The sequence below is a fragment of the Thalassophryne amazonica genome, chromosome 12 (assembly GCF_902500255.1).
Source record: "Thalassophryne amazonica chromosome 12, fThaAma1.1, whole genome shotgun sequence".
Classification (NCBI taxonomy): domain Eukaryota; kingdom Metazoa; phylum Chordata; class Actinopteri; order Batrachoidiformes; family Batrachoididae; genus Thalassophryne; species Thalassophryne amazonica.
This window is the reverse complement of record NC_047114.1, coordinates 42,612,432-42,624,773: the sequence shown is the minus strand read 5'-3', so window position 1 is coordinate 42,624,773 and position 12,342 is coordinate 42,612,432. Positions and strand designations below refer to the sequence as shown.

General features: G+C 47.8%; 1 protein-coding gene across 2 annotated transcripts in view; it reads left to right on the top strand.

The window, feature by feature from the left end:
- LOC117522686 (1-phosphatidylinositol 4,5-bisphosphate phosphodiesterase delta-1-like) overlaps positions 1-12,342 on the top strand; it is a 70,564-nt gene that overhangs the window by 52,165 nt on the left and 6,057 nt on the right. For both annotated transcript variants that reach the window (XM_034184139.1, XM_034184138.1), the window contains exon 13: positions 541-673. In XM_034184139.1, coding sequence (XP_034040030.1) covers positions 541-673 — 133 coding nt within the window. The remainder of the gene's footprint in view (positions 1-540; positions 674-12,342) is intronic.

Genomic DNA, 12,342 nt, shown 5'->3' with positions numbered 1-12,342 from the left:
TGGCAAAGACCAAGAGCTGTCACCACCTGACACCAGGGACAAAATTGGGGGGCTACAGGACAATAGGCAAGTAGCTTGGTGAGATGGCAACAACTGTTGGAGCAATGATTAGAAAATGGAAGAAACACAAGATGACTGTCAATCTTGCTCAGTCTGGGGCTTCATTCAAGATCTTGCGAGAAAACACTGCAGACTCTGGAAGAACCAAAGCATTGATAAAGTGCCTAATTTGTGAGCTATGCTCAGAGACCATAGCTCACATTGTAGCTTCGCGCAGGACCAGATGTGAAACTTCAAGACCAGCAAGGCTTTCTGTGCTGGCCTCGATATTGTCAGAATTTTTTTTCCTTCATGTTACATGTATTTTACGAAATAGTTCCAGTCATCAAGTCTGACACATTCAATCTACACACACACCACTGGTTCATCCTGTTCATTACGTGTTTTAGTTCCAGTATACTGTGGCAGGGAGGTAAAACAACACGCTTTTCAAAGTGTAAGTATATGTGGGGCAAACTGTGTGTTTTCCTCTGCCAACAGGTTATATCTGGCCAACAGCTCCCCAAAGTGAACATGAAGAAATCCTCCATTGTGGATCCTCTGATTAAGGTGGAGGTGTGCGGCGTACCAGCTGATGCCGCAGTGAAACAAACTAATCCTGTCAATAACAATGGTATGTTTAAGCCACTTCTGTAGTATTTTGTCTCTTCTGAGGATGTTGTGTTTTCATTCAGAGGTCCCATTAGTGGGTGTCAACAGGTGGCACATAAGCGTGCATGCCAACCTTAATACCAGAACTGCAGAAACTGTTGTAATTTGAGAAATGTCTGTTTATTCCACTGCTCTTTTGAGATGGGTCAATTTACACTAACCTTAAACTTTCTGCATGTGGGTTGACCCCAGATCTGCCCTTAAAGGGTTTGTTTTGGCAAATGTTGAGGTCATTCAGGTCAAAGGTCGAAAATTTTGGTTTATTAGTGTGTTTCTTGTCTACTGGGTCCTTTGCTGATTTACACCAAACTTGATATGTGGACAACAGTCAGCCCCAGAAATGCTCTTAAATAATTTATTTTTGGCAAAGCACAAAGAGCACCAAGAGTATTTTCTCTGGAAGGTGTTAATTTTAATCAGGTTATATGAGTTAACACTCGACTATTCTTTATCTCAGCAAGTATGACCATTCTCCACTGCTATATAAGCCTGCAAAACTTCACACTACAGTGGCAGCACACTCTGAGGTCTACAGGCCTGGAAGCAGCCAGATCTCAGTGGGTGATTACAGCTACTTTTGGTCTTAGGGCCCTGTCCCACTGGCGTTTAGAAGGATTTGCGTATGGATTGCGCACAAAATTGGCCCATATTCGCCAAACGTCCACAATGTCCGTGTAACATTGTTGTGAAAGTGTAGGAACACGGACCCACAACAGGGGGCGTTAAATGAACGGGCAATGGATAAGCCAAACAGTAACAATTTAATGTTGTGAAGTGCACAACGGAATACAGACAAATACAGTTCTTGGAACTACAAACAATTATATGTTGAGTGACGTGTGGGCAGGCTTGAGGATAGGAGACGTCCGTCCAGAACCGAGCCGGATCCCACACGGCCCTCACCGCCAACGTATCTGAAGAACACCGGAGCCGCCAAGTCCTGGATCCCCAGGTGGCCACCGTCTCCAGCTGTCAGACCTGGTACTGCTGGCAGAGAACAGAAACAGAGTTGATGAGTGTGAGTTCGCACACTCAGTAATCCCACAGTCTGTGTTCTTTTGGGAGGGAGCACCTCCACCTCCAATCACACACTCGTGCAGCTCCTGTCTAACCACTTATCTGGTTGGAGTGTGAAGCGAAGCCGTCGCTGGTCACACCTAACGCCAATCCCTCAGATAAGGCAAACCACAGGAAAACGGCTGCAAAGAAGTTCAGACAATAAGTCAGGGTTCAGATACAGCAGAGAATATTACCTCTTATGGCAGCTGATTTCTTGGCGAGGAGGTGGAGTTGCAGTCCGGCCTTTATGTTGATGGTGATGAGTTGTATGAGTGACAGCTGGTGCTGATGATGAGTGACAGCTGTCACTCCCAGTGGCTCCGGCGCCCTCTCACGCTTGAAGCCCGCACTCCAAGCAGGGCGCCATCTGGTGGTGGTCGGCCAGCAGTACCTCCTCTTCAGCGGCCCACACAACAGGACCCCCCCTCAACGGGCGCCTCCTGGCGCCCGACCAGGCTTGTCCGGGTGCCGGGTGTAGAAGTCGGCCAGGAGGGCCGGGTCCAGGATGAAGCTCCTCTTCACCCAGGAGCGTTCTTCGGGTCCGTATCCTTCCCAGTCCACCAAATACTGGAACCCCCGGCCCTTCCGACGGACGTCCAGGAGCCGGCACACAGTCCAAGCCGGCTCCCCGTCAATGATCCGGGCAGGTGCCGGCGCCGGTCCAGGGGCACAGAGTGGAGAGGTGTGGCAGGGTTTGAGTCGTGACACGTGAAAGACCGGATGTATCCGCAGTGAAGATGACAGCTTCAGCTTCACTGCGGCTGGACTGAGGACTTTTAGGATGGTGAATGGTCCTATGTATCTGTCCTTCAGTTTTTAGGATTCCACTTGTAGGGGGATTTCCTTTGTAGATAGCCAAACCGCCTGCCCGGGCTGATACGTAGGGGCCGGGGCACACCGGTGGTCTGCATGGGCCTTAGCCCTCATCCGGGCTTTGAGCAGGGCAGAGCAGGCGGTACGCCACACCCGACGGCACCTCCTCAGATGGGCCTGGGCCGAGGGCACCCCGACCTCTCCCTCCACGAGTGGAAACAATGGGGGCTGGTACCCCAAACATACCTCGAATGGGGAGAGGCCGGTGGCAGATGACACTTGGCTATTATGAGCGTACTCGATCCAGGCCAGATGGTCACTCCAGGCCGTCGGGTGCGCAGAGGTCACGCAGCGGAGGGCCTGCTCCAATTCCTGGTTCGCCCGCTCTGCCTGTCTGTTCGTCTGGGGGTGGTACCCGGACGAGAGACTTACGGTGGCCCCCAGTTCCCTGCAGAAACTCCTCCAGACCTGGAAGGAGAACTGAGGACCAGGATCTGAGACAATGTCCGATGGAATCCCATGCAGACACACGACATGGTGGATCAGGAGGTGTGCAGTCTCCTGGGCCGTCGGGAGCTTCGGGAGAGCCACAAAGTGGGCCGCCTTGGAGAACCGGTCCACTATCGTGAGGATGGTAGTCATGCCCTGGGACGGCGGAAGGCCCGTGACGAAGTCCAGGCCGATGTGAGACCAGGGGCGATGAGGCACGGGCAGAGACTGGAGGAGGCCTTGGATCTTGTGGTGGTCCGCCTTGCCCCTGGCGCAGGTGGTGCAGGCCTGGACGTACTCCCGGACGTCGGCTTCCAGAGACGCCCACCAGAAGCGCTGCTGGACAACTGCCACAGTTCTTCGCACCCCTGGATGGCAGGAGAGCTTGGAACCATGACAGAAGTCTAGGACTGCAGCTCTGGCCTCTGGTGGGACGTACATCTTGTTCTTCGGTCCAGTTCCTGGGTCCGGGTTCCGTGTCAGGGCCTCCCGGACGGTCTTCTCCATGTCCCAGGTAAGGGTGGCCATGACAGTGGACTCGGGGATGATGGTTTCGGTCGGGTCTGACAGCTCGGTCCTGACTTCCTCCTCGTGCACCCGGGACAACGCATCAGACCGTTGGTTCTTCGTCCCGGGGCGGTATGTGATCCGAAAGTCAAAACGCCCGAAGAACAGTGACCAGCGGGCTTGCCTGGGGTTCAGACGCTTGGCGGTCCGGATGTACTCCAGGTTCCGATGGTCCGTGAAAACCATGAACGGTACCGAAGCTCCCTCCAACAGGTGTCTCCACTCCTCTAGAGCCTCCTTCACTGCAAGAAGTTCCCGATTGCCGACGTTATAATTCCTTTCAGCCGGGGTCAACCTGCGGGAGAAATAGGCACAAGGGAGGAGAACCTTGTCGGACTCCCCACTCTGGGATAGCACGGCTCCTATCCCTGAGTCAGAGGCGTCCACTTCAACTATAAACTGGCGATTTGGATCGGGCTGCACCAGGACTGGCGCAGTTGAAAACCGGCGTTTCAACTCCCTAAACACGGCTTCGCACCGATCTGACCAGGTGAAGGGGACTTTAGTGGAGGTCAGGGCTGTCAGGGGGCTAACTACCTGACTGTAGCCCTTGATGAACCTCCTTTAGAAATTTGCAAAACCGAGGAACTGTTGCAGTTTCCTACGGTTTGTTGGTTGGGGTCAATCTCTCACCGCCGCAACCTTGGCCGGATCAGGGGCGACGGAGTTGGAGGAGATTATGAACCCCAGGAAGGACAAAGAAGTACGGTGGAACTCGCACTTCTCGCCCTTCACAAACAGCCGGTTCTCCAACAACCGTTGCAGGACCTGACGTACATGTGTAACATGAGTCTCAGGATCCGGGGAAAAGATGAGTATATTGTCTAGATATACGAAGACAAACCGATGCAGGAAGTCCCGCAAGACGTCATTTACCAAAGCTTGGAACGTCGCGGGAGCGTTAGTGAGGCCGAACGGCATGACCAGGTACTCAAAGTGACCTAACGGGGTGTTAAATGCCGTCTTCCATTCGTCTCCCTTCCGGATCCGAACCAGGTGGTACGCATTTCTAAGATCCAGCTTTGTGAAAATTTGGGCTCCATGCAGGGGCGTGAACACCGAATCTAACAGGGGCAGAGGGTATCGGTTGCGAACCGTGATCTCATTCAGCCCCTGTAATCAATGCATGGATGGAGTCCGCCGTCTTTCTTGCCCACAAAAAAGAAACCTGCACCCATCGGGGAGGTGGAGTTCTGGATCAGCCCGGCAGCTAATGAGTCCTGGATGTAGGTCTCCATTGATTCTCGCTCAGGACGTGAGAGGTTGTACAGCCTGCTGGACGGGTACTCAACGCCCGGGATCAAATCAATGGCACAATTGTACGGACGGTGCGGGGGAAGGGTGAGCGCCAGATCTTTGCTGAAAACGTCAGCAAGATTGTGGTACTCACTTGGCACCGCCATCAGATTGGGAGGAACTTTAACCTCCTCACTAGCTGTCATACCAGGCGGAACCGAGGATCCGAGACATTCCCGGTGGCAGGTTTCGCTCCACTGAGCCACAACCCCAGACGGCCAATCAATCCGGGGATTGTGTTTTATCATCCAAGGATAACCCAAAATCACACGGGAGGTAGAAGGTGTTACATAAAACACAATCTCCTCCCTGTGATTTCCAGACATCACCAATGTCACTGGCTGTGTCTGGTGTGTGATTAATGGAAGAAGGGTGCCATCTAGTGCCCGTACCTTCAAAGGTGAAGGTAGAGCCCCTAGAGGGAGCCCGACTTTCCTTGCCCATCTGCTGTCCAGCAGATTCCCCTCCGACCCCGTGTCCACCAGTGCTGGGGCGTGAAGGGTTAGATCCCCACTCAGGATCATGACTGGGATGTGTGCAGATTTTCGGGGTCTCCCCGCGTGGGTATTGTGACCCACCCTTAGCCCAGTCTCTAAGGACGAGTGCTGCTGTATTGACCGTTTGGGGCAGTTTTTCTGGGTGTGCTCGGTTGAGCTGCAGTGAAAACACTCCCCACGGAACAGCCTCCTTTGCCTCTGATCTGATCGCCTTTTGGCCCTGCTCATTTCCATAGCAACGTCAGCAGGGGGGGCTGTCGTCACGTGGAGTGCCCTGGCTGTGGAGCGTGATGGGACGGCTTGTGCCTGACCACGCCCTTCGTCTCGCTCCCGTCGGTGTTCTGTTAATCGGTTGTCTAACCATATAACTAGGTCGATAAGCCCGTCTAAATCCCGCGGCTCATCCTTCGCCACCAGGTGCTCCTTAAGGACCAGAGACAGTCCGTTTACAAAGGCGGCGCGGAGTGCAACAGCATTCCAGCCGGCTCGCGCTGCCGCGATGCGGAACTTGACTGCATACAACCCCTGGCAAAAATTATGGAATCACCGGCCTCGGAGGATGTTCATTCAGTTGTTTAATTTTGTAGAAAAAAAGCAGATCACAGACATGACACAAAACTAAAGTCATTTCAAATGGCAACTTTCTGGCTTTAAGAAACACTATAAGAAATCAAGAAAAAAAGATTGTGGCAGTCAGTAACGGTTACTTTTTTAGACCAAGCAGAGGAAAAAAATATGGAATCACTCAATTCTGAGGAAAAAATTATGGAATCACCCTGTAAATTTTCATCCCCAAAACTAACACCTGCATCATATCAGATCTGCTCGTTAGTCTGCATCTAAAAAGGAGTGAACACACCTTGGAGAGCTGTTGCACCAAGTGGACTGACATGAATCATGGCTCCAACACGAGAGATGTCAATTGAAACAAAGGAGAGGATTATCAAACTCTTAAAAGAGAGTAAATCATCACGCAATGTTGCAAAAGATGTTGGTTGTTCACAGTCAGCTGTGTCTAAACTCTGGACCAAATACAAACAACATGGGAAGGTTGTTAAAGGCAAACATACTGGTAGACCAAGGAAGACATCAAAGCGTCAAGACAGAAAACTTCAAGCAATATGTCTCAAAAATCGAAAAATGTACAACAAAACAAATGAGGAACGAATGGGAGGAAACTGGAGTCAACGTCTGTGACCGAACTGTAAGAAACCGCCTAAAGGAAATGGGATTTACATACAGAAAAGCTAAACGAAAGGCATCATTAACACCTAAACAGAAAAAAACAAGGTTACAATGGGCTAAGGAAAAGCAATTGTGGACTGTGGATGACTGGATAAAAGTCATATTCAGTGATGAATCTCGAATCTGCATTGGGCAAGGTGATGATGCTGGAACTTTTGTTTGGTGCCTTTCCAGTGAGATTTATAAAGATGACTGCCTGAAGAGAACATGTAAATTTCCACAGTCATTGATGATATGGGGCTGATATTTTGGACAATTGAAAGGATGTTTGGGGATGATGAAATCATTTTTCAAGATGATAATGCATCTTGCCATAGAGCAAAAACTGCAAAAACATTCCTTGCAAAAAGACACATAGGGTCAATGTCGTGGCATAGGGTCAATGTCAATGAGCAGATCTGATCTGATGCAGGTGTTAATTTGGGGGATGAAAATTTACAGGGTGATTCCATAATTTCTTCCTCAGAATTGAGTGATTCCATATTTTTTTCCTCTGCTTGGTCTAAAAAAGTAACCGTTACTGACTGCCACAATCTTTTTTTCTTGATTTCTTATAGTGTTTCTTAAAGCCAGAAAGTTGACATTTGAAATTACTTTAGTTTTGTGTCATGTCTGTGATCTGCTTTTTTCTACAAAATTAAACAACTGAATGAACATCCTCTGAGGCCGGTGATTCCATAATTTTTGCCAGGGGTTGTACTTCACTGCGCTCCGAAACCTCTGTCTTATCGACAGCAGCACGCTTGAAGCGGTCTCGCCTCTATGAGGGTGGTCGAACACCTGTCTGAACTCCCTCACAAAGCAAATTTATAACGTAAGCCATCCGGCCAGCGTCTGACGCGTACATGATGGGATGCTGTGAAAAGACGAGCGAGCACTGCATCAAGAAGTCCGCGCACGTCTCGACACAGCCTCCATACAGCTCCGGAGGGTTTATGTATGCTTCAGGGGAAGGTGGGGGGGTTCGTTGAACAACCAGTGGAACGTCTGTTTCTGGCATTCGGTCAGCAGGAGGAGGTGCTGCAGCAGCGCCCTGAGCACACGCTTCCACCTGGGCGGTGAGAGCCTCCATCCTCCGATTGAGATTCACACTCTGCTCGGTGACTAAGTCCAACCGAGCAGTAAAAGCGGTTAAGATTTGCTGCAGCTCACCTAACACGCCTCCTGCTGACGCCTGTGCACCTCGCTCTTCCATTGGCTGTTCAAGCGATGGTTGACGCCCCTCGGGATCCATGACGCTGGCCGAGAAATCCTGTTGTGAAAGTGTAGGAACACGGACCCACAACGGGGGCGTTAAATGAACGGGCAATGGATAAGCTAAACAGTAACAATTTAATGTTGTGAAGTGCACAACAGAATACAGACAAATACAGTTCTTGCAGTCTGGCCTTTATTGTGATGGTGATGAGTTGTATGAGTGACAGCTGGTGCTGATGATGAGTGACAGCTGTCACTCCCAATGGCTCCGGCGCCCTCTGGTGCTTGAAGCCCGCACTCCAAGCAGGGCGCCATCTTGTGGTGGTGGGCCAGCAGTACCTCCTCTTCAGCGGCCCACACAACAAACATGCCTGTATGAGTCGGCCGTCATCCGAACACGTCCGTGATCATCTGCAGAGGCACGCATGTCCACAGCCAGGATTTTTGAGCTGTTCAAAAATCTGGATGCGGATGACATCCGCCTTACATACTCCATATATACTCAATTCATACACAATACATACTCACTCAATGCACTGTATATCTGCCGTTAACCGCTAATATCTGCAGCTGATGGGGATTTGTGGCTTGGCAGCAGACCGGGACAGTGTGTAAAACAGATATATTGCATGCCCATCATGTCCACATCACAAACTAAAATATGTTGTAGTGACTGCATACAGATTGGCCACGAATAAAGCGTTTTTATTACATCTGCTTTGCAGCTGATTTGCGGACAATATGTGAATGCATAACAAAGACGTCATGTAAACCCAAAGTACTATATGTGGCAGAAAGCGACATACCTGCCAGTCAGTACCGGTCTGGCTGTGTAGATCGACAAAGCTGCTGCAATCCAGGACTTTTATTTAACACCAACAAAATGAAGAGTTGCTGTTAACCACAACTCGTGCTGTCTGTGACACTCTCAAAAAAAAACAAAAAAACACTGTCTCACACCCTAGTGGCTTCCCCCCTCCCACTCCCCAAACTCATGAACAGTTAACCCATGCCTGACAACACTCTGTGATCAACTTGTCCAAGTCCAGCAAATGCTCCAGAGGCTGTATTGTTGGTGTGAATAGTGATGCCGAAAGGCCAGAGTGCACTTCTTTTATGACCGCAATGCAGATGCCGCACACGTGCAACACGTGCGCGATGCATTCATAATACAGCCGTCATACTGCCGTGATAATCTCAATGTGTCGGATCAGTTTCCTCACTACATGCGTTATATAACCGTGATTGTTCATCATATATTCATATATTATTAATATATCCGTAATTCATACTGGGACATTTGTCATTTTTGGCTATTTTTGTTGCGGACGACAACGAACGCCCGCAATTTGTGTACTCAATTCATGCGCAATTAATCCTCTCCCCAGTGGGACAGGGCCCTTATTACTGCACTGGAAGTGATAGTTGCTGTGGTGGACTGGTTCTTCCAGTGTTGTCAGTTATTACTCCTTTCCATGATGTGAGGCTCAGATTTTGATATTCTTTGGGTGTCTTGCCAGTTGTCTCACTGTATGTATCACTGCGATGAACACTATCTCAGTGATGGAGGTTTCTTACTTGCAGATACACTCTGTGACTGAGGACTACTCCCGAGGTGGCATTCTTTTGCTCATCCGTGATTTCAATGTGACCCCTGGCACTAGCAGCGTGGGTTATGAGGGCTATGTCAATCAACCAATCAATGAACATTTATTTATAAAGCCCTTTACAACAGCCAGACAGTGTCCAAAGTGCTTTACAGTAAAATCAAACAACAAGAAATCACAAAAATAAAAGCAACCATACAATAGAATTAAAAAATAAAACATGTCACAGCACCACTAGGTATTAAAATCCAGTTTAAATAAATAAGTCTTGAGCTTTGATTTAAAAAGTGCTGGGTCAGAAATAGTGTGCAAATCAGGAGGTAACCTGTCCCACAGTCTGAGTTGAGCTACAACAAAAACACGGTGACCCCAGAGTTTATATTTTGACCTCGGAACATCTAAATAAATACAGTTGACCAGATGTCCATAATGTCCTACTGTAAGTGCGACGAGTTAAATTTTCAGACAGGTAAGGAGGTGTGAGGCCATTAATAGCTTCAAAAAGAAACATTAAATTCTTAAAAACAATTCTAAAATGAACTGGATTCAGTGGAGTGAGTAAAGTACAGGCGTAATATACTCACATCTGGAAGTGTTCGTTAAAAGACGAGCAGCAGCATTTTGCACAAGTTGGAGGCATGCAAGAAAAGACTGGTTAATACCAGTATAATGTGCATTACAGCAATCAATTCTGGAGCTTATGAAATCACGAATGGCCGTCTCAAGATCATGTCTACTAAAAAAGTGCTTTACTTTAGCCAGAAGACTAAGCTAGAAAAACTTGCTTTGACAACAGAGTTTATCTGTTGATCGAACAAACAGCTATGAAATATCACTACCAAATTCTTGACAGGAGGTTTTACATAATTAGCCAGAACACCAAAGTTTGAGGGTACAACATTCAACATGCCAGATTGTCTAAACACAATGTTCTCAGTTTTACCATCATTCAAATAAAGGACATTTTGAGACAACCACTGCTCTTATACAATGAAATTATGAAGTCAATGCATCACTTCCATAAGTCCTCATAGGCATACATGTAGAATTGCAGATCATCTGCATAACAATGAAAGGACAGGTTGTGCTAAGCTATAATTGACCCCATCTGCAACATGTACAATGAAAAAAGAACAGGGCCAAGAATAGAACGATGTGGCACTCCACAACAAAGAGGAGCATTAGATGAAGAGAGGGCACCAGTCATAACAGAAAACTCACTAACTCAACTACTTACTCCAATTAAGGGTCATTGGGGGGGGGGGGGGGGGGGGCATCTGGAGCGTATCCCAGCAGTCATAGGGTGTGAGGCGGGGTACACCATGGACAGGACGCCGGTCTGTCACAGGGCCACATATAGAAGAAGAATTTACAAAGAACTGTCATCACAGATGAGCGGTCGACCACTCACATTCAAAGTCAGAAAAGGCTCCAAACATACAGTCAGAACATAACTGATGAAGGAGGACTTTCTTGCCTGGCAGTGATCTCCACTGAGACGGAGACTTTTAAAACTGAAGGAAGATAAGGAAAACTTCCACAAGCAAGTCATCAATGCTTTTATTCAGAAAGATCGGTACCTGGGCTTCATTTATAAGTAAAGGTAGGATCATAATTACATTTTTTTTTTAATTAAATGTGCTTTTTGTGTGTTACATGTGTAAAGAATGCTGATATGATATAAACAACCTTTTCTAAAGCCTTAGACAGAAATGACAGATGCAAGGCAGGCCTAAAATTGGATCAAACTGAGCAGTTGGGTTTTTTAAGAAGAGGTCAAACCACAGCATGTTTAAAAGCAGCAGGAACAGACCCTGAACTATGCAACCTGGTCTCACTGCAAGTCGTGATTCAGCAGCACGAAATATACATTAATCTATTGGTTTGTGATATTGTGACGAAAAGCGCCTCATTTTCGTCACGGCAGCACAAATTCATTCTAATTCATTCCCTGATGGCTGCATGAAATTAAAAGTGAAGCGGGGGGTCGGGGTGGTTATGCTTAGGGTGGGGGGAAAGAGTAAGATTAGATTATGGTTAAGGTTAGGGTCAGGGGTAGGAGTAGGGTTAGGAACAGTGAGTTAAAAAAAAAATCTGTCACGAAAATTTGACTCATTTCATCACGGGAGCACGAAAAAAAAAAACATGAGACTCGGCTGAACTAAGACAGGTCTTGATAAAAGTTAGGAGAGCCGACTCGACAGTATTAAAAACCTCTTTCAGCACCTTAGCTGGAGCAACATCTAAAAAACAACTTGTAGATTTTGTGTATTTCACTAACTCACAAAGGGATGAAAGACAAACGGGCTCAAACGAGTAACACACAGTAGTACAACATTACATTTCTGATCAGAATTCTGTCTGACTGATGACACCTTGTCAATGAAGAAACTGCTCACAGGTCGTAGTTATAGCATCTGTCAAAACACAGGTACATGGGTTTACAACTGAGTCTATAGTCTGAAATAACACTGGGATGATGACAACTGCTGGAAATAATATGAGACAAAAATTGCGATTTTGCCTCCTTCACAGCCTTCTGGTAGTCAGAGTGTTCATCAGCTCGTGTGCAATGTTGCCTGAGGTCATGAGTCATGGCATTCAACAAAAGATCAGTTCTTAATTTAATAGATTTGCTGCTAAAAGGGGCAACATAGTCCAGAATCACAGAGCATGTGGAGTGGAATGAAGAGAGGATGTTTTCTGGGAGTCATGGAGAAATCATTCCATTCAAGGCAAAAAACTAAGAGTTCATGACAGCAGCAGCAAATTTCCCCGCCGTTGAGGATGTGACCAAGCGGCGGTGAGAGGTGGGAATGAGTGGCTTACTAGCACATGGAGGAACAGCAAATTGAAAAATA